Raw genomic sequence first — 19,425 nt, 5'->3', positions numbered from 1 at the left:
CAAAGCAGCATCAAAAGTTGCTTCTGAGCATGCTCCGCCCAGTTCCAAAATGGCCGCCGCGCCAGAATAAACCGGGGAAAAACCAAAACATCCATTTTTTCAGCTAGGAACAGCTGGAAAAACAGGGATTTCCCGGGGAATACGGGAGACTAGGCAGCTATGCAGGTCTCCTCAAACCTGGCATCAGCCCTGTCTCTAAGGACCACTTCACATATTTACAGAAATACACTTCTACGAGAAGCTTATAAAGCTGCTGTGATGTACAAAACTTGATACCCCCTGGCCCTTGTGCCGCCTTTCCAAAACTGGGTGAGTGAGGTGCTGGTCTTTGGGAAGAAGGCGCAAGGCTTTGGCACTGTCCTTGAGCCCTCCCTGTGTCCTTCCCAAAACTGGGCAAGCACTTACTAGGCTTTGGGAAAGAGGTGGGTGGACTCTAGGACCCTGTCAGAGCCCTCAGGCTTCCTTCTCAAAGCAAGTAGTTACTAAATCCGCTTCTGACACACCCACCACTAGCATGTGGTCCTCAAATAGGTGGTGAACCTTCAGTGTAATCCTCAGGCCAAAGAAGTTGGCCATTGCTGTTCTAAAGAGTCCAGTGTTCCTCATTACAGTTACAGTTAGTTCTATAAAATAAATTGGGATGATTCCCTGCCGTAAGTATAAACTGATGCTTTTATTTTCCTCAACAGAATGCAATTGTGTCTCTTAAAGAGCTTTGTGGACTCCCACCAATTACCAATCTGAAGCAGTGCATTTTGATCTTGTCCTCACGCCTTATGAACAGCGACAATGTTCCCTCAGTGGCCCTCTGTATGAAAGACAACTTCCCCTACCTAGAACCTTTGGGGACATTGACGGATGTGCAGAAGAAGGTTCTAGCAGCATATGACCTGGTATGGTGTTTTTGTTTGTTTGTTATCTGGTTTATATTAGAAATAACATTTGAATTCTGAAGAAATGAGCCAACTCTGTTTCTCGCAGACTTTCATATTGGCTTATGCCCTGTGTTTTCCCAAACTCATCTCTCTCTCTCTCTCTCTCTCTCTCTCTCTCTCTCTCTCTCTCTCTCTTTCTTTCTTTCTTTTTCTATTGAATTTATATAAAAATAAACATCAGCACTAAGCCTTTTAAGAAGATCAATGCCTTTCTCTGTGTAGCAATATCTACCTTTCCCAAATAGGATAGAGGAGCCTCTTGACAACCACTGGTCTGTATTGGTATCTGTCCTGTTATATATTATAGGACACAAAATGGATTTACTGTTTTTCCCCAGTTGCCAGAAGCATCAGCTAACCATGTTAGTACACAAATGGGGCAATAGATGTGTGATAGGGAGATGTGAGAAGAGAGCATAATTAATTAATTAAACTTATTAATCACTTTTTTAACAAAACAAACTCAAAGTGAATTACAACAATAAATCAATTAAACATAATTTTAAGTTAATACACAAATGGGGCAATAGATGTATGATAGGGAGATGTGAGAAGAGAGCACAATTAATTAATTAATTAAACTTATTAATCACTTTTTTAACAAAACAAACTCAAAGTGACTTACAACAATAAATCAATTAAACATAAATTTAACCAGGATAATAATACTAAAAAAACAGAGGAAAATCTAAAACACATTCATCTTTTCAAAAGGCAGGACTAAAAGGTCCCACTCACTGAGGGAGGCCACGGATAATTAAAAGTGATTCTGGAATTAGGAAATAAAAAAAACCAGATAAATAGAAAATGGAGATTAAATGAGACATTGTTAAATGATGAGAACATAGTAAGAAAAGCACAGGTGCCTTCACTTCAGCCAAGCAGTTTTGCGGAGCCCCCACCTTGCCACTGGCTCGCACTGATTCTTGAAACAGGTAGGTAGCTGTGTTGGTCTGGTGTAGTTGAAACAAAATAAAAAAAATCCTTCCAGTAGCACCTTAGAGATCAACTAAGAGACTGACTCTTGAAGTTAGCTATGTAGTTCTTAGGCTTAGGAACTTGAGCCAGTATATGGTAGGATTTTAGTGGGTATTATTATTATTATTATTATTATTATTATTTGTATACCATCCTACATCCACAGATCTCAGGGTGGTTCACAGGATAAAATCACAATATAAGAACACAAAATACATAATTAAAATAAAAACAAGAACCTAATAATCCTTATTCCTGAATTTAAGAGATATGTACCTGAATATGGAAATGATGGTATTGATACCTGGGTTAGGGTGTAAATCTTTTAATAGGTGTCCTTTAAAATCAGTGACCCACGGATCTTGCAGCTTGATTCAATGCATGTTTAGTCAGAAGTTAGCCCCATTTTGTTCAATGGGGTCAACTGACTAGTAAATAACACGTAGAGAACTATAGCCTAATGATGTATTTGCTTGAAAGTAAACCACACCAACAGAAATTGGTTTTGTTTCTGAGCAAAAGTCATATTGGATTGGATTGCAAGTGTGTGTGTGTGTGTGTGTGTGTGTGTGTGTGTGTGTAATTTCTCATTAAATTCATTATTATACACTTTCTGAGTGATTGAGATTCATGTGTATTTGTAAAGTAGTCATGTGAATAAATTTTTGAAGGAAATTCGTCTACGTGGCAGTGCGTGTTCAGTGGTGCATGAAATGCTCTGATATTTCACACAAAGCAGATGCAGTTGCTCAGAGACCCTTAGTAATTATCTTTCTAACAATTAACTGCCTGTGTTATTGGCTTTACCCCATATAAACAGACAAAGAGCATTTGTGTGATTCTCATTTTTCTTTCTCTTGACAACTATATGCCCCACCACTGATGGCTGCCGTGCCGCCTTTAGAACTGGATATACAAGTCACCTTAAGTCAAAATGCTTGAACTGTAAACTGTGATCTTTGTTTTTCTTTTAATAATCCCATATGCAGTCTTGCCCACAGACCATTGGATTAAATGGTCTACAGGTGTGGCAAATCTGTTTTGGAGTGAGGGCCAACTTTTGGGGGCCAAAGTGTGAAAGTTAGGTATGGCATTTTTTAGAGGGACACATTATTGGTGAGGTGGGGGGGGGTCACAAAAACCCTTTGACATCACAGAATCACATCAAGGGGCATGTGGGAGTTATCAATAAATAAATAAATATATGGGCCGGATTCAACTAACACAGTGCACTAGTGAAAGCTAGCCTAATGGGGCTTCCCCCCTCTCCTTCTGCCCCCTGTACTAGGGCGATTGTTTTGTCTGGCAAGCAGAAATGCTTGCAGTGATGTAACAATCAAATTAGTGTGACATTGAATTCCACCCTGTAAAAGAGAGAGAGGGAGAGAGAGAGAGAGAGAGAGAGAGTCTATATCTATATCTATATCTAAGCTAGGTAAAGGTAAAGGGTAAAGGGACCCCTGACCATTAGGTCCAGTCGTGACCGACTCTGGGGCTGCGCGCTCATCTCGCATTATTGGCCGAGGGAGCCGGCGTATAGCTTCCAGGTCATGTGGCCAGCATGACAAAGCCGCTTCTGGCAAACCAGAGCAGCACATGGAAACGCCGTTTACCTTCCCGCTGTAGCGGTTCCTATTTATCTACTTGCATTTTGACTTGCTTTTGAACTGCTAGGTTGGCAGGAGCTGGGACCAAGCAACGGGAGCTCACCCCGTCACAGGGATTCGAACCGCCGACCTTCTGATCAGCAAGTCCTAGGCTCAGTGGTTTAACCACAGCGCCACCTACACACACACAAAAATATGTACCGGTCGTCAAATTTTGGGTGCCACAGATAAACCTTTCAGTAGGTCTGCTCTGGGTAAAAGTCTCTCATTATGAAAGTGTTGGGTTTTTGGTTGTAAAACTTCTCACAATGCACATTGCTTTTGCTTTGATGTCTGCTGGATTGTGTTTGCATGGCATGTCACTAAGCAAGAAGCAGGGGTGCCTTTTAGATGTTTAAAGCAGTGCACTGTCCACCCTCCCTCCCAATAACTGCATAATTCTGTAAACATTCTTTAAGGGTTACTTTTGTTTTGTTTTTTTGGTATTCACAGTTATTTGAGATCCTGTGCCTCCCCACTGTGCAAACTCAGTAAGGGTGCTTCCATTCAGCATTATTTAAAAAGGAGACAAAGTGTAGCATGACTTCCCCTCCTCCATGAAATATTGTGAAGCTTGATATATATATATATTAACTTTAACTATGATTAATTCTTTGGAGGCTCTGCACTCCTGTTCTTCTCAGTGAAAAAAATCACAGTTGTCCCTGCTTTTAAATGAGAGCTGGGTGGAAACAGCATCATGTCGGCTCGCCCCTTATTCCTCATCTGTTGTGTGGGAATGGGAAATGGTGGGCCCTAGACTCTTACCTCACACTTGATGCTCACAAATGCATCACCTAACAGTTGGATGAAACATTTGGCAGCATCATGAATGAGATAAGGTGCAGTTGATTGCTGAATACCATGGAGGTTCATGTGGACGTCCTGCTGATTTCAGTGAAACAACTCCAAAGTTAAGTACCGTATGTGCATGATTGCAACTGGAGAGACAGCTTTGCTCATTTGGAAGTACCCAAGGCACTGATGTCCTTAAACTTGTAATTGCCTGTCTCTTGCCTTCATTTCCTCCTGACACTGTATCTTGCATTTCCCCCGTCTGTCAAGATAATGCCTAATTGACACAAACTGTTCGTTGAATCTCCCTTATCATTTTCTCTGTTACAAAATGGGGAGCATTTTAGAGGAGTGAATGAATAAGGGCTTTTCGACATGAGGATTCTGGCCTGAGAGGCAAAGCTGGTAAAAGCAACTTTTCTTGTTTTATTTTCCCTGACAGATGATTCAAGAAAGCAGATTCCTTATAGAAACATCAGATGCTGTTTACGACAAGATAGTTCAATGCCAGAAAGCAGGTAACCCTCTTTCAGTTTTAAATATACCCAAGAGACTTCCTTGGCAATAATCATCCCAAATATTTTTTCCGGTCTAGCTCTTGCCCAGATAAAGCATTAAGGATACAATATCCCTCCTTGCTGCAGGACGTGGGAACAGGGTTGTGCTGCTGGGGACTGGTGGGAGTTGTAGTCCAAAGATTAGGGTCCAACTGCACTGGCTATCAATTAGTTTCCAGGCCCAATTCAAAGTGCTGGGTATGACCTATAAAGCCTTAAACAGCTCAGGACCGCCTCTTTCCATATGAACCTCACCGAACCCTGAGATCATCTTCTGAGGCCCTTCTTCGTTTGCCTCCTCCTTGAGAGGTCCGGAGGGTGGCAACATGAGAATGGCCTTCTCTGCAGTGGCTCCCCATCTGTGGAATGCTCTCCCCAGGGAAGTTCGCCTCGCACCTTCATTATACACCTTTAGGTGCCAGGCAAAAATGCTCCTTTTTAACCAGGCCTTTGGTTGATCTGATTGACATCCTATGCCCTTTTAAAATGTGGCTATTTTTTTGGGGGGGAGGGGTGTTATTGGATTGTTGTTTTTATTTTGATTATATATACTGTTGTTTTTATGTTGATTTTTTCTGTGAACACACCCTGAGACCTCCAGGTATAGGGCGGTATATAAATTCTATTATTATTATTATTATTATTATTATTATTATTATTATTATTATTACTAGCTGACCCGGCCACGCGTTGCTGTGGTTCTTTCCTGTGATCCCCCCCCCACCCTGTCACGATCCATGATGTATCCTGCCCCTCCTCCCTGTGTTTTGGTAGGATACCCTTCCCTCTGTTGTCCCTGGGGAGTGTTAGCCCCTCCCCCATGTATCTCCATACCTTGGCCCCCACCCTTGGAGAAGGAACTGTTAGGTTCTGGGTTTTATTTCCCAGCATGCACTTCTGTCTGAGCCTTCTGTTGTCCCTGGGGAGTGTTGGCCCCTACCCCCGGTATCTTCCTACATTGGCCCCCACCCTTGGCGAAGGAAATGTCAGTTTCTGGGTTGCATTTCACAGTATTTACTTTTGTCTGAGCCCTCTGTTGTCCCCTCCCCCCTTTATCTCCATACATTGGCCCATGCGAACGAATCGTGAACATTTCTATATATTTAGATTAAGGATAGGGGATGATGATGTGCCCTGGGACCCAGAGAACTACTTAAAGAATCCCAACCCGGGGGGGGGGGAATCAAATAGCGAAGCCCCATAGCCCCGTAGCAACAGACGGGCCCAGACAGAAGGAGGGGGGGTCATATGGGCCACTTGGGGCGGGCCTCCGAATCTAAAGGGGGCCTCGGTCAGCATATTCACAATCAGTAAAATTAGAAAAGTAACAAAAGGGTTAAAAAAGGGCCACATTATCTACCTGGCCCGGGCAAGGGGAAGGTAGGGGATTGTAAATGGGGTGGGGGGGTGGCCACTGCAAATATCTGAGGACTTAAACTGGGGAGAGAAAGTGAATAGTTTTTTATATAAAAGAAACACAGATGCTTACAATCAGTTGTTTCTCCTAAAATAAGACATACCCATAAAATAAGCCATAGCAGGATGTCTAAGCATTTGTGCAATATAAGTCATACCCCAAAAATAAGACATAGTTATAGGCGCAGTTCTGGAGGGCCCCAAGGAAGAGGCAAGGCTGGACGCGTAATAAAAAATAAGACACCCCTTGAAAATAAGCCAATGTGGGTTTTTTTTTAAGGAATAATAAATATAAGACGGTGTCTTATTTTTGGAGAAACAAGGTAAAGCCTAAGTTAAAAGGGGCACGACTGCCCTTACTTAAAATGGCCGCCGGAGCCTCATATGTGACACAACGCCCACTAAATTATAAAGCGAAAACCCAAGTGCGTGTTAGGAGAAATGATGAACGACTGCCTAATGCTGCCAGGCGTTTATTAATGCAGCCGCCGGGAGAGGCTTTGGGCTTGGGGTGGAATAGCTGTTTTGGTGGTTGCAAGGCCTCCTGTTTTACAGGATCTCGTGGCAGAGGCGGGGTTTGTGGGTGTGGTGTGTTGTGACTGGCCCCATGTGTCCCGATCCATGATCTATTCAGTTTGTCCCCCCCCCCCATGACCGGCGTATCTCAGGACGTTTTGAAGGATGGTATTTATTTTTGTCTTGTGGATTTTTTTGGGGGGGTAGTGGTGCTAAATTGTAAAGTAAAAACCCCTTGCTCTGCCCCCAAGTGCGTTGATGTGGGTTATCTACCCCCCCACACCCTACGTCAGCCCATGACCTATTTGGGCTCCTCCTCCCCCCCACCTCCCACCCAGGGCTCCATTTGGGATAGTATTTAATGGGCTGTAGACCTGAGGCCTAGTATGTAAAATGGAGCCAAGGCCTCCTGTTTTACAGGATCTCGTGGCAGAGGCGGGGTTTGTGGGTGTGGTGTGTTGTTGTGCCTTATCCCTGTGACTGGCCCCAGTTTTTTGGGGGGGGGGGTTTAGTGGTGCTAAATGGTAAAGTAAAAACCCCTTGCCATGCCCCCAAGTGTGTTGTTGTGGGTCCCCCCCCGGGCCTGTCAGGGGCCTACATTAAACAAAGGCCTAATGGCCGCATTGGGGGATTTTCACTTGCTTGGTTGATGATGATGTCATTTGGTTTGTGGGTGTGGCTTAGATTTCACAGGAAGGGAGGGGGTGGAGGAGGGTACTACGCCACTTGAGGGCGCTGTTTGACTTGGTGGAAAAGCAGGTCTGCACCTGGGCAGGTGTGCGATTTGAGGGATTTTTGCCCCCAACAACGCTCTAGGAGTGGCCTGGATCGTTGTGTCAAAATTTCAGGATGATCGGTCAAGCGGTTACAGAGAAAAGTGTCAAACGGAATTTCACGATTTTTACATTTATATATATATAGATTATTAATGATGGAGGCTGTTATTGGGGAGCTAGTCCAACATCATCTTCTCACAGTGACCAACCAGAATGCCCAGGGGATTGTCCATTCATAGCACTGTCCCCACTCTCATTGAACAGGTCAGATATGGTCTGTAATGCTGGAGAGGGGACACAGAGGATTCATGAAATTAAATTTCAAAGGAGTTCAAAAAGGAACGTTCGGAAAATGGCAGGGCAGTTTTTTTCACATCATGAAAGGTGGCAGGAGTGCTCCCATACCCCAGTGCTCCTGTGATAACATTAGCGACCCATGTAGTGGTGTAGTGGGGGGACCAGCATTGTCCTTGTTTCAGAACACATCACATCACTGGAGCTTCGCAGAGGGAAAGTGCTAAGGCATGGAGAGCTCGGGACTGTGCTGGCAGGGCATGGCCGAGCCTATCTGATACTCTTGCCATTGCCCAGCTGGACAACCCTGAGCAACTCACGCCTCCCTGCTCCCCCTCTCCCTCTACGACAGGCATCCCCAAACTGCAGCCCTCCAGATGTTTTGGCCTACAACTCCCATGATCCCTAGCTAAGAGGACAAGTGGTCAGGGATGATGGGAATTGTAGTCCAAAACATCTGGAGGGCCGAAGTTTGGGGATGCCTGCTCTACGAAGTGCCAGCAATGGGCTGCGTTCAGAAGCCGGGAGAGAAGCAGTTCCCCAACTACTACTGTGTTGCACAGGAGGAAAAACCTCTGAAACAGTATCCGTGTGTAAAAGCTGCTACTTAAGCTGTGCATTTTAAGCCCCCGCCCTCCCTACAAGCATGCACTAAGGTCTCTTTCACTGAAATCAATGAGACGGGAGCATTTAACTACGGTTGTTTGATCCATTATCCTGCATTGAACTAATTGTCCGGAAAGGTACAGCTTTTTATGATGGGAGAGAATACAGCCATAAAATAAGTGGGCAGGGTGCGGGATTACTTTTGTCAGACAGGCATCCTAGGATTGGTAAATGGTTATGGTGGTTGTCACTTTGTCTACAAATGGAAGGGCTTACAAAGCAAGGCTTTTAACTAATGCCACAAGTTCTGGGCAAATTTACAATAAAAAAGAAAGCAGCAAAATTACTTCCAGTAAACTCCATACATCCTGACGTGTTAATATTTGATGTATGATATTCTTTCTGGAAGGGGGTGACTTGCGATTACGCTGGGATGAACACCCCATAGTTGCCAAGTTATCCCTTTTTAAAAGGGAAATTCCCTTATGCTGAATAGGCTTCCTCATGAGAAAAGGGAAAACTTGGCAGCTATGGAACACCCTGCTGTTTTTCATAAGCACAAGCTCCACTTGCGCATGATGGGCCAGTTCTGGATCCAGCTCTCTGTCGGGAATAAGTACCCACCCCTGCCTTAATATGGCCACCAGTGCAAACTTTCCCAGGGCAGCTCATAACCTACATCTCCCAGACAAGTTTATCGTCTTGCTCCTAACTCAAAGCCCCTGGAGCAAAGCAGAGCACAAGAAGATGTAGATCAGGCATCCCCAAACTTCGGCCCTCCAGATGTTTTGGACTACAATTCACATCTTCCCCGACCACTGTTCCTGTTAGCTAGGGATCATCGGAGTTGTAGGCCAAAACATCTGGAGGGCCGCAGTTTGGGGATGCCTGATGTAGGTTATATGATCTGTCTTGGGGAAGTTTGTATTGATGGTTGTGTTCAAGAATAACAGCAGTCCAAGATGAAACATGCGCACAATAATCTTATACAGTAGCCCATAGAACATCTTATAATTTCAAAGTATATCCTAGAGAGCATCTTCCGGCCTTAAAGCATCCTATCCATATCACAGCACCTTATTCAATCTGTTTAAAGTTTCATTGTCAAAATCATTGATTGTAAGAAGAAGAAATAGAACAAGGTCAGCTGTGTGATCCATAAATTTCAAACATATGAGCATCATAAGAATAAAACGAATTTAATTGGCTATTTTTCCAGCTGGAAGAAAATGTGTTTATTTTCATTGTTTCTAAACCTATTTTCAATTTTTGTGTTTGTGTGCGGGGTGTTTGTATTGTTTTTGAAACAATTTTTCTCCATTTTTATGATATGACTGAAAATCGCCTTGAGACATGTGTTAAAGGTGATTCATAAATTAATAATAAATTTGGTGGGTGGGATAACAGTCTGATTGGTATTTAACAGCTGGTGTAGTACACATTCACTTCATGCGTTCTGAGTTATAGAGGAAAATCCAAAGGGTTCTGTGGATTGTTCTCTAATCCAGGCATCCCTAAACTTGGCCCTCCAGCTGTTTTGGGACTACAACTCCCATCATCCCTGACCACTGGTCCTGTTAGCTAGGGATGATGGGAGTTGTAGTCCCAAAACAGCTGGAGGGCCACAGTTTGGGGATGCCTGCTCTAATCCCTCAGCCTCACAGCCAATGCCTTAGGTCACAAGCAATACTATTCATTCATTTGAAATGTTTATAGCCCACTCTTTACTTGAAGGTCCCAGGGTGGGACTAAAGTACCTTCCCTGTACACCTGCAGAAGGCATTTGCTGAAGTCTTAAGGATAGGAGGCGTTTTGCTTAGCATGGACTGGTTAAATAATTTTTTGAAACCTGTTGTTATTTAAATACAGCGAATCATGGTGCTACTGTGGTATAAGCCAAACAGGCTAAGTACCGGTAATAGCTCTGCTTTTGAATTTGACAACAAAGATTCTCACTTGGGGGGAGGGAGTCAACTGCCAAACCAAAGTGTTGAATGATTTGTTCTGCCCTCTGAAATCAAAAGATGCGACTATTGTATCTAGATGACCCAAAGCCTTCCTCCTTCTCTGAGTGTGTGCGTGCGCATGTCATCTGTTTTAGAGATTACCTCAATTAGAAAGTATCATCAGCTTAATTAAATCGATTTTAGAATTAATCTAGTTAAAGCAGCACAAACCTCAGTAACAGTCTTGCTTACTTCGTTAAAACCTTGTTTAAACGGAGCTTATTCAATTTAGTAACTGGATTAATATTACTAAAGCAACTGAATGAGATGAAGCCCATATAACTAAGGCTTGAATTGGTTTAACTGCATTCAATATTTTTTCCACTGACGCAGCCGAATTAAGGTAATTGTGTTACAGTAGTTTGCTACAGCCTATCTGCATTTAATTCTTTGCAGCTAGGTCCAAGGTCCTCTATTTGTGCAAAAACATACAAATAAATAAATAAATATTTCTTTCTCTGAGCAGAACAATCACATTACTGTGCACAGGGGAATTGCCGACAGCACAGCTAACTGGAGCTATACGTCTTCATCATGATAATTCTGGTGCCTTTTTACCAGTGTGTCCTGTTTTACCAGATACACTGCATGTGCCTATGGATGCAAGCCAGAGTTGGTTGCCCTATTCAAAGATGCTCATATTCCCTACCTGGAGCGCTCCCATGGCAGCATACCTTTGCCTACCAGTCGCTGGGAATCTCAGGTGGGCAGGGTGCTGTTCTGTGAGAGCAGAGTGCTGGACTAGGTGGGCCTTTGATCTGATTCAACATGGCTCATCTTATGGCAGAGGGAAATACGGTATTTTGCCATGTATAACACACCCCTTTGTATAAGACACCCCTATTTTTGGGGGGGACTCCAAATTAATAAAATGGGGGGATTGCCCAGAGTTGTTGAGCTTTTTTGGGGGGGATTGCAGAAAATCACCCACCCACCTGACCTATGCTGACACTCGCACGCGTCACAAGAGCCACTTATCGTCTGTCCCCTCGACAGCAGAAGCCACCAATCGCCAGCCCAATTGCTGCCACGACATCCAATCAACACCAGCCCTTGCCACAGCCACCAATAAAATGCCCAATAACACTGACAGTCTCCAGCTTGTCTTATACACAGGAAAATACAGTAACAAACAGGGGGTCTATAGGAGTACACATTGGACTGAGACCAATTTCCTCAACAGTGCAGCCTCTTATGAGGAACTTAACATATGAACTGATGGGCGGCCATAGCTTCCTCGGCCAGATAATAAATTTGTTAGTCGCTTTAGCTTGCCTGAGACAACCCAATGTGGCAGACAGGCAGACAAAAAACTCCACATAGGTACATTAAAAACGGGGGGGGGGGAGGGAATACAATAAAAACCTCCCACCCACTTCTAAAAGGCCACATATAAATGCCAAAGGCTTGGTTTTAGAGAAAGTTTTTTGCCTGGTGCCTAAAGATATATAATGATGATACCAGGCGAGCCTCCCTGGGGTGAGCATTCCACAAACGGGGCCACTGCAGAAAAGACCGCTTTTTTGTATTGCCACCCTCAAGACCTCTTGTGGAAGGGGAACATGAAGAAGGGTCTCAGATGATTCTTGCAGAGTCTGGGTTGGCTCATATGGGGAGAGGCAGTGCTTGAGGTATTGATGTCCTGAGCCATTTAAAGCTTTATAGGTCAAAACCAGCACTTTGAATTGGATCCGGAAACTAACTGGCAACCAGTGCAGTCAGTCATGGATTGGTGTTATATGCTCAAACCATCTTGCCCCGACAAGCATCCTGGCTACTGAATTCTGCACCAGCTGAAGTTTCCGAGCCATCTTCATAAGTAGCCCCACGTTGCAATAATCATTTGTATGTGTGTGTAGTTTTGCCCACTGTGCTCACCTAAATTGCCTCAATGAGCCTGCCTCTTCCATGCAATAGTGGCCCAGATACTGCTTTGAGCTGCATGCTTTAGTGAGCATGAAGCAGAACTGAATGTTAAGCTACTGCTGATGGTTAACAGTAAGCATCTCTGGGATATCCTTCCTCAAATTCCCTTTGGAGGAGGATTTGAGAAGAGGCATGGAGAAACATTGCCTGCCGTGGTTATGTTTGTTTGTTGTTTTTGCCACTATTCCATTGCTACCTTATTGACCATGTGGGATGCGGGTGGCGCTGTGGTCCAAACCACTGAGCCTCTTGGCTTGCCGATCAGAAGGTTGGAGGTTCGAATCCGCACAATGGGGTGAGCTCCCGTTGCTGTCTCCCAGCTCCTGCCAACTTAGCAGTTCGAAAGCACACCAGTGCAAGTAGATAAATAGGTACCCCTGTGGCAGGAAGGTAAACGGCATTTCCGTGCGCTCTGGTTTCTGTCACGGTGTCCCGTTGTGTCAGAAGCGGTTTAGTCCTGCTGGCCACATGACCCAGAAAGCTGTCTGTGGACAAACACTGGCTCCCTCGGCCTGAAAGCGAGATGAGCGCCACAACCCTATAATCACCTTTGACTGGACTTAACCGTCCAGGGGTCCTTTACCTTTATACCTTCATTGACCATGTGGATATAGTATGATTCATGGATGCTTTGTTGCTATAATTAATTATATATTTCGCTAGCATGCAAGGCTGCACACTTCCCCTGGTAAGAGCTCCATTGAATGCAGTGGAAATTGTTTCTGAGTAAATATACATAGGATTGCATAACTATCCCTGTTTCGACACGCAGCCTGGGGGAAATGTCTTGGATTACATCTTCCCTGAACTTTGACCAACTTTGCTGACTGGGTCTGATGAGAGTTGTAGCCCCAAACATCTGGATGGCATGAGGAGGATGGTGTACATATACTGTGTATATAAAGCCTCGTGGGGCACAGTGAACCCATAAATGTGGGTTGTTGTTTAATTATGTAACTGCATTTCCTTCAATGGCTTGTCTTTTGTTCATGTGCCACATATATTGTTAGGAATGGAACTGCACGAAGAGCTCCATGACCTGGGAACAAAGGAAGGCTTGAAAGGAAGGAAGCTCAGCAAAGCCATTGAGAGTTTTGCATGGGATATCACTGTGTTAAAGGTAAGTACAAAAGCGACACATTTCCTTCTCTAGAGAACCCAGGTCTGAAACTTCTGCTTACATCTAACAGGAAAAGAATATTGAATATTAACATAATGGCAGGAAAATGCTGATGTATGGCAATCATAAAGAAGAGGAGCATTTCATTACATTAGGAGATTAAAGCAATCCTTAGTCAAATGAAATTTAATAAGATTGGTTGTAAGCATTTTATAGTTTGTGGGGTTCTTTGGTTTTTCTTTGGCTTCAGGAGACAGCCAAAAGCAGATTTGTCCTTTCTGTGAGACAGAATTTATTCCAGTTGCTGGGGATTGCTGGTAGGCAGACTGCTGTTGTGTTCATGTCCTGCTTACAAGCTTCCCTTAGGCTGGACTAGATGGGCCATTGGACTGATCCAGCAGGCTAGTCTTATGTTCTTAAAATGACTACAGGTTATATCCAAAGTAGCACTATGTCATGGTCCTTTCGGCATAAGGTTGTCTACTAGCACAGTGCGACTTGTTGTTGCTCATCGAAAGAGTGCATGTTTTGCATGAAGAAAAGATCCAGCCTAAGGCTTTGTCCCTATGCACATTTACCTGATAGTAAGCCCATGGGGACATGGGTGGTACTGTGGTCTAAACCACAGAGTTTAGGGCTTGCCGATCAGAAGGTTGGCGGTTTGAATCCCCACGACGGAGTGAGCTCCCGTTGCTTAGTCCCAGTTCCTGCCAACGTAGCAGTTCGAAAGCATGTCAAAGTGCAAGTAGATAAATGGGTACTGCTCTGGCAGGTGTTTCCGTGTGGTGCTCTGGTTCGCAAGAAGCGGCTTAGTCATGCTGGCCACATGACCTGGAAGTTATACGCCGGCTCCCTTGGCCAGTAAAGCGAGATGATGCCACAACCCCAGAGTCGTTTGCGACTGGACCTAACGGTCAGGGGTCCCTTTACCTTTACCTTTAAGCCCAATTGAAAACCAGTGGGACTTACTTTTGAGTTGACATGACTAGGATTGTTCTGTAAGTTAGTTGTACAGTACTTTAGCTCTGTTAAAGTCCAATACGGCTTAAATTAAGCTCAATTAACTTGTTCCATTGGTTTCAGTTGGATTAAATCTTGAGTAACCTAATCTAGATTCAGAGCATCATATTTAATTCTAGGTGTCTCCCAGTTAGAAAAGTTCTCTGGGAGCAGGATCCGAAAAGATCTGTGCTTGTGAGAGCTGTTGTCAGTTGGTGTATAAGCCAACTTGGTTTCATTCAACATAAGGCGGTGTTGTATAAATGCCAGAGCATATTAAAATAATTTGATTAAGATTTTTAAAAACAACAATAACAAAGTAGCATTTTATTTCCAGAAATCTAGTGACAGATTTGGAAGTGAGTTGGGAACATGAAGTGTGTAGGCTGTCTTGTGGAAATGCCAACAAAGGGGATCTGAACATAGGGATGGATGAATCTGCCAATTTTTCTTTCTCTTGGATTTTCGTTTTTCCCCAGTCTTCACCAATTTCCTCATCAGTTTGCAGTTAATGTCCCTCCCTAAAATAACCGTCCCCATGAAAATCCAGCATTTTAATCCACATTTATCCTAATGTACATATACTTGTATGCAATTTTGCAAAATATATACATTTTTGCAAGCCGTTTCCCCTAATAAAATGCATATTTGCATGCTATTAAGCACTCTTTCCCCAAATATACATATTTGGCCAGAGAACTGCATCGTAACATTCAGGGAAGTTTCAATTCCAAAAGCAGTTGCATTTCGGTTTCTGTATTGTTTTGTGATGTTTGACGAAGGAAGGTTCCATTAAAATGTGAACCAAACTAGACTCTCTCCCTCCCATCCCTCTTTGAGAGTGAAAATGAATGTGGGGGTATCTTTTTATTCAGACTTAAATCCAGTTCAGCTAATCAGATTAATACATTGAATGATCTGGCCACATTCCACCATGTGGGAGATGTCAGATTCTAGGTAATCTCTACTGAGCACCAGGAATGGTTGACTCCACAGATAACAAACCTCTTCACTCATTGCAGGAGGTATCTTGTTGTTCAGTCCTGACTCATTATTTCATGAATCACTTAAAAATCCATGCCTCCGCCCATATTGGCAGCCAGCTGTATCTTTTCTGTAGTGCTCCCTGAGCAAGATAAAGGTTTGCGAGATAGAAAGATTGAATTTTGAAACTGTAGGATAAATAGAAAAATTGCAAACTAGTCCCTGGTTTGACAATTAACGTTTTCAACTTTAATATAGAACTAGAAAAATTGAAGCAAGGCAAGAAGAACTATCTAGTTCTATGAACTAGGAAAGTACTATATGAGCAGCTTCTAGTTCTAAACAAAAGGCAAGCAGAGATGGAGAGTACAGGACAAGCTATTCTATGGACAACCATTTTAGAGATAGAATATATCCAATAGTTTGTTTTTTTTTAAGTTTCTCCCCTCTCCCAACAAGTCCATGTACTGTAGATCAGTGTTTCCCAGCCTTGTGCCTCCAGATGTTTTGGGACTACAACTCCCATCATCCCTAGCTAGCAAGACCAGTGGTCAGGAATGATGGGAATTGTAGTCCGAAAACAGCTGGAGGCACAAGGTTGGGAAACACTGCTGTAGATGATTAGGATTGCATTCTAACACCCTGTGAGCACAATTCTGCTGATAAAAAGAATATGCGGTGTGAAGAAATGCTTTATTTTGCCTGTCCTGAATCTATCAACATCCATCTTCATTGGTATTCCCCGAGTTCTAGGGTTATGAGAAAGGGAGAAATACAATATTGAGGTAAGGCGACTCAAACTGTCCACAGTATTCCAAGTATGACTGCACCATAGATTTGTATAATGGCATTATGTCATTGGCAGTTTTGTTTTCAACTGTTTCCTAATGATCCCCAGCATGCGTGGCATTTGTCTTTTTCACAGCTGCCATATATTAGGTCGGCATCTTCACTGAGCTATCCACTGCAACCACAAGGTCAAGTCACGGCCACTTCAGACCTCATGAGTGTAGATGTGAAATCAGGGTTTGTTTGCCCAGTGTGCATACCTTTACACTTGGCTGCATTGACTTATATAGAAACCAGCTCTGTGGTATTGAAACAAGCAGATTACTTACAAACTATTTTATTACTACGCTCTGTCATTCCTGGCAGAGCAGGGTTGTGGCACCCAAATATCCACCTTTGGCAGTGATACGCCAGTGGAGCAAAAACACTGCTCTAGGATGTGTTGGTTTTCTTCATTTCAGAAATATTCCAGAACCGCAGTGAGTTATCTATTCACCCTGTCTTCATTTACACTAAAGTTAGCATCTCTCTGAAGTGCAATTTCCCCCCCCTTTTAGGCAAAAAAAGGCCACAACTGACAATGTTATTTGAATTATTCATAAGCAGAGAGATCCTAATGAAGAGCTCATTTCATACAAGCAGAAGGCTTTGCTGCTCTCTGTACTGTAATAAACAAATTTTTACAATAATAATGCAGAAGCTACCAGACCATATTAAATATGATTATGTTCACACACACACACACACACACACACACACCCGCTCCATGGATGATTTAGATCTAGTGGTTTTTGACTCTAGTGTCCCCAACACTAGACTAGGCTAGATTCTGGTAGTGGATTTTAAGTTGTCTCTTTTAAAGGTTTGTAAAACCAAGTCAAATGTTATTAGTTTTGTAGAGCCCTATTGTATCCTGGTTTTCTGCTGACGTGCTTTATCAACGCCCCCATGAGAGTTGCTTTTTGCTTGTTGACAGCACTAGGTTTTGCATTTCTTATACGAGGCTAAAAATAGCTAAGTTCCTGCACGATCCTATTCATGTACAAGACAGTGTTCTTAATGGGCTTTGACTTGATTGTTATTTAGCAATGGAAACTTCTCAGTGAACTCTACCATAATTTCAGGGTAGCATCATTGTAATCCCAATCTCTCCCAGGTGGTAGTTAATCAACCCACTTTCCCCATGTCTCCTGGCTGCCAGCTTTTGTGTTGGAAAACAGCCACCCCGGGGGATGATGTAGTAAGTGTTGTCAAGCAAGTAGGATCTGCTTCCAGTTGTTTCAAAGAATGTGAGATCTTCAGGCCAGTGTTTCTTTTTTATTCACTGCTTTGTTTCCAAGCATTTCACAACAGGAATATCTCCTCCCCACTCAATTTTTCAAAGCATTTTCTTTAAGCAGAAATTTTATCATTAAGTTGTAAGCTGATTTTTTTTTTTGGCAGAAATCTTTTCTTCTTTGTAATAAATACTTGTTTTGCAGAACCCTGCTTTAGAAAGTAGGTAGCTTTGGTCTTAGACACTGAGAGTTCTGATAATTGGAAATAGATGCATTATACCAGTGATCACTGCCAGTTTTTAACTCTGTGAGTAGATCGCAGTCTCTTGGGAGTTGGCCACCCCTGGTGTATGACAAACTGAGGTTGCACAATTAAAGTTTATTTGCAGTTCTTGTGCAACAAGGCTGCTTCAAAAAAATTGACTTTTTATGATAACGAACGTGACAGGCAAATGCACTTGCAAGTACCAGATAACATTTGCTGGATACAAAGTCATCTAATCTCTTCGCAATCAAATCAGATTAGAGTGCTCGATAAACAGGTCGTGTACAAGTGACCCCAAGTTCATTCCCCACTTACTGGGTGACCTTGGGCCAGTCACCAAAATCTGCCAACCTGTCTCATGAGGATTCTTCTGAGGACAAAATGAAGTTTTACCTCAAGCTCCTTGGAGGAAATATTGGATGTAAATGTAGTAAATACAGTGGAACCTCGGTTTATGAACACCTCGGTTTATGAATTTTCGGTTTATGAACGCCGTGGACCCATCTGGAACAGATTAATTCACTTTCCATTACTTTTAATGGGAAAGTTCGCTTCAGTTTATGAACGCTTCAGTTTATGAACAGACTTCCGGAACCAATTACACCCATGTTTCAGTTTATGAACGCTTCAGTTTAAGTACTTCGCGGACCCGTCTGGAACGGATTAATCCACTTTCCATTACTTTCAATGGAAAAGTTCGCTTCAGTTTATGAACAGTTACTCCGCGGACCGTCTGGAACGTATTAATTCACTTTCCATTACTTTCAATGGGAAAGCTCGCTTCAGTTTATGAACGCTTCAGTTTATGAACAGACTTCCGGAACCAATTGTGTTCATAAACCGAGGTACCACTGTAAAACAAAATAAATAAAAATTGATGCTAGTTAAACAACAACAGTAGCAGTTACATTTTATTTGCCCAGGCAATAAATAATAATAATAATTATTTTATAAAAAAAATTAGGAATCACCTGAAGGAAGCCCTGGATAGGGAAGCTTTTTAAGGTTTAATGTTTTACTGTGTTTTTGTATATTCTGGAAGCCGCCTATAGTGGCTGGGGCAACCCAGTCAGATGGGCGGGGTACAAATAATAAATTATTACTGTTATTATTTTAAACTCCGTGTTTTCACAGGTTGCTTGTTTTCTGCTTTTAGAATTTTAACTAGACTTTTTTATTTGCAGCTGTGGGTTTTTCCTAGTGCTTTCCCCCCTCTGTTGTTGCTATGATATATGTATTTGTCACTTTCACACATAACCCTTTTAGACGTACACACTTAAACTATATTGGGTGTACTCTTGGAAGCAAATTGCTCTTGAGATCCATAGGAGATAACTTCCAAGTTAAATGGGTTAAGGATTGGAATATAGGCAACATCTGTCTCAGAATCAGTTGCACTGTTGACTTTCCGGTGGTAACAAGGATTTATGTTAGCCATTAATTTCAGTAGCTATGACTTTGTACACAGAACAGAGCTGTTGAGTGTAAAAGGAATACTGTTTACATAGAAAGTTCTCAGAGGGGTGCTTCAGATTATTTA

General features: G+C 42.8%; 1 protein-coding gene across 7 annotated transcripts in view; it reads left to right on the top strand.

The window, feature by feature from the left end:
* The window catches only part of PLCL1 (phospholipase C like 1 (inactive)), a 196,995-nt gene that overhangs the window by 159,490 nt on the left and 18,080 nt on the right, over positions 1–19,425 (top strand). For all 7 annotated transcript variants that reach the window (XM_035136765.3, XM_088676796.1, XM_088651757.1 and 4 more), the window contains 3 exons: positions 690–893; positions 4,797–4,872; positions 13,462–13,571. In XM_035136765.3, the coding sequence (XP_034992656.1) occupies positions 690–893; positions 4,797–4,872; positions 13,462–13,571 (390 nt within the window). The remainder of the gene's footprint in view (positions 1–689; positions 894–4,796; positions 4,873–13,461; positions 13,572–19,425) is intronic.

This window comes from Zootoca vivipara, chromosome 1 (assembly GCF_965207765.1).
Source record: "Zootoca vivipara chromosome 1, rZooViv2.hap1.1, whole genome shotgun sequence".
Taxonomy (NCBI): domain Eukaryota; kingdom Metazoa; phylum Chordata; class Lepidosauria; order Squamata; family Lacertidae; genus Zootoca; species Zootoca vivipara.
This window is presented reverse-complemented; position numbering and strand designations above follow the sequence as displayed.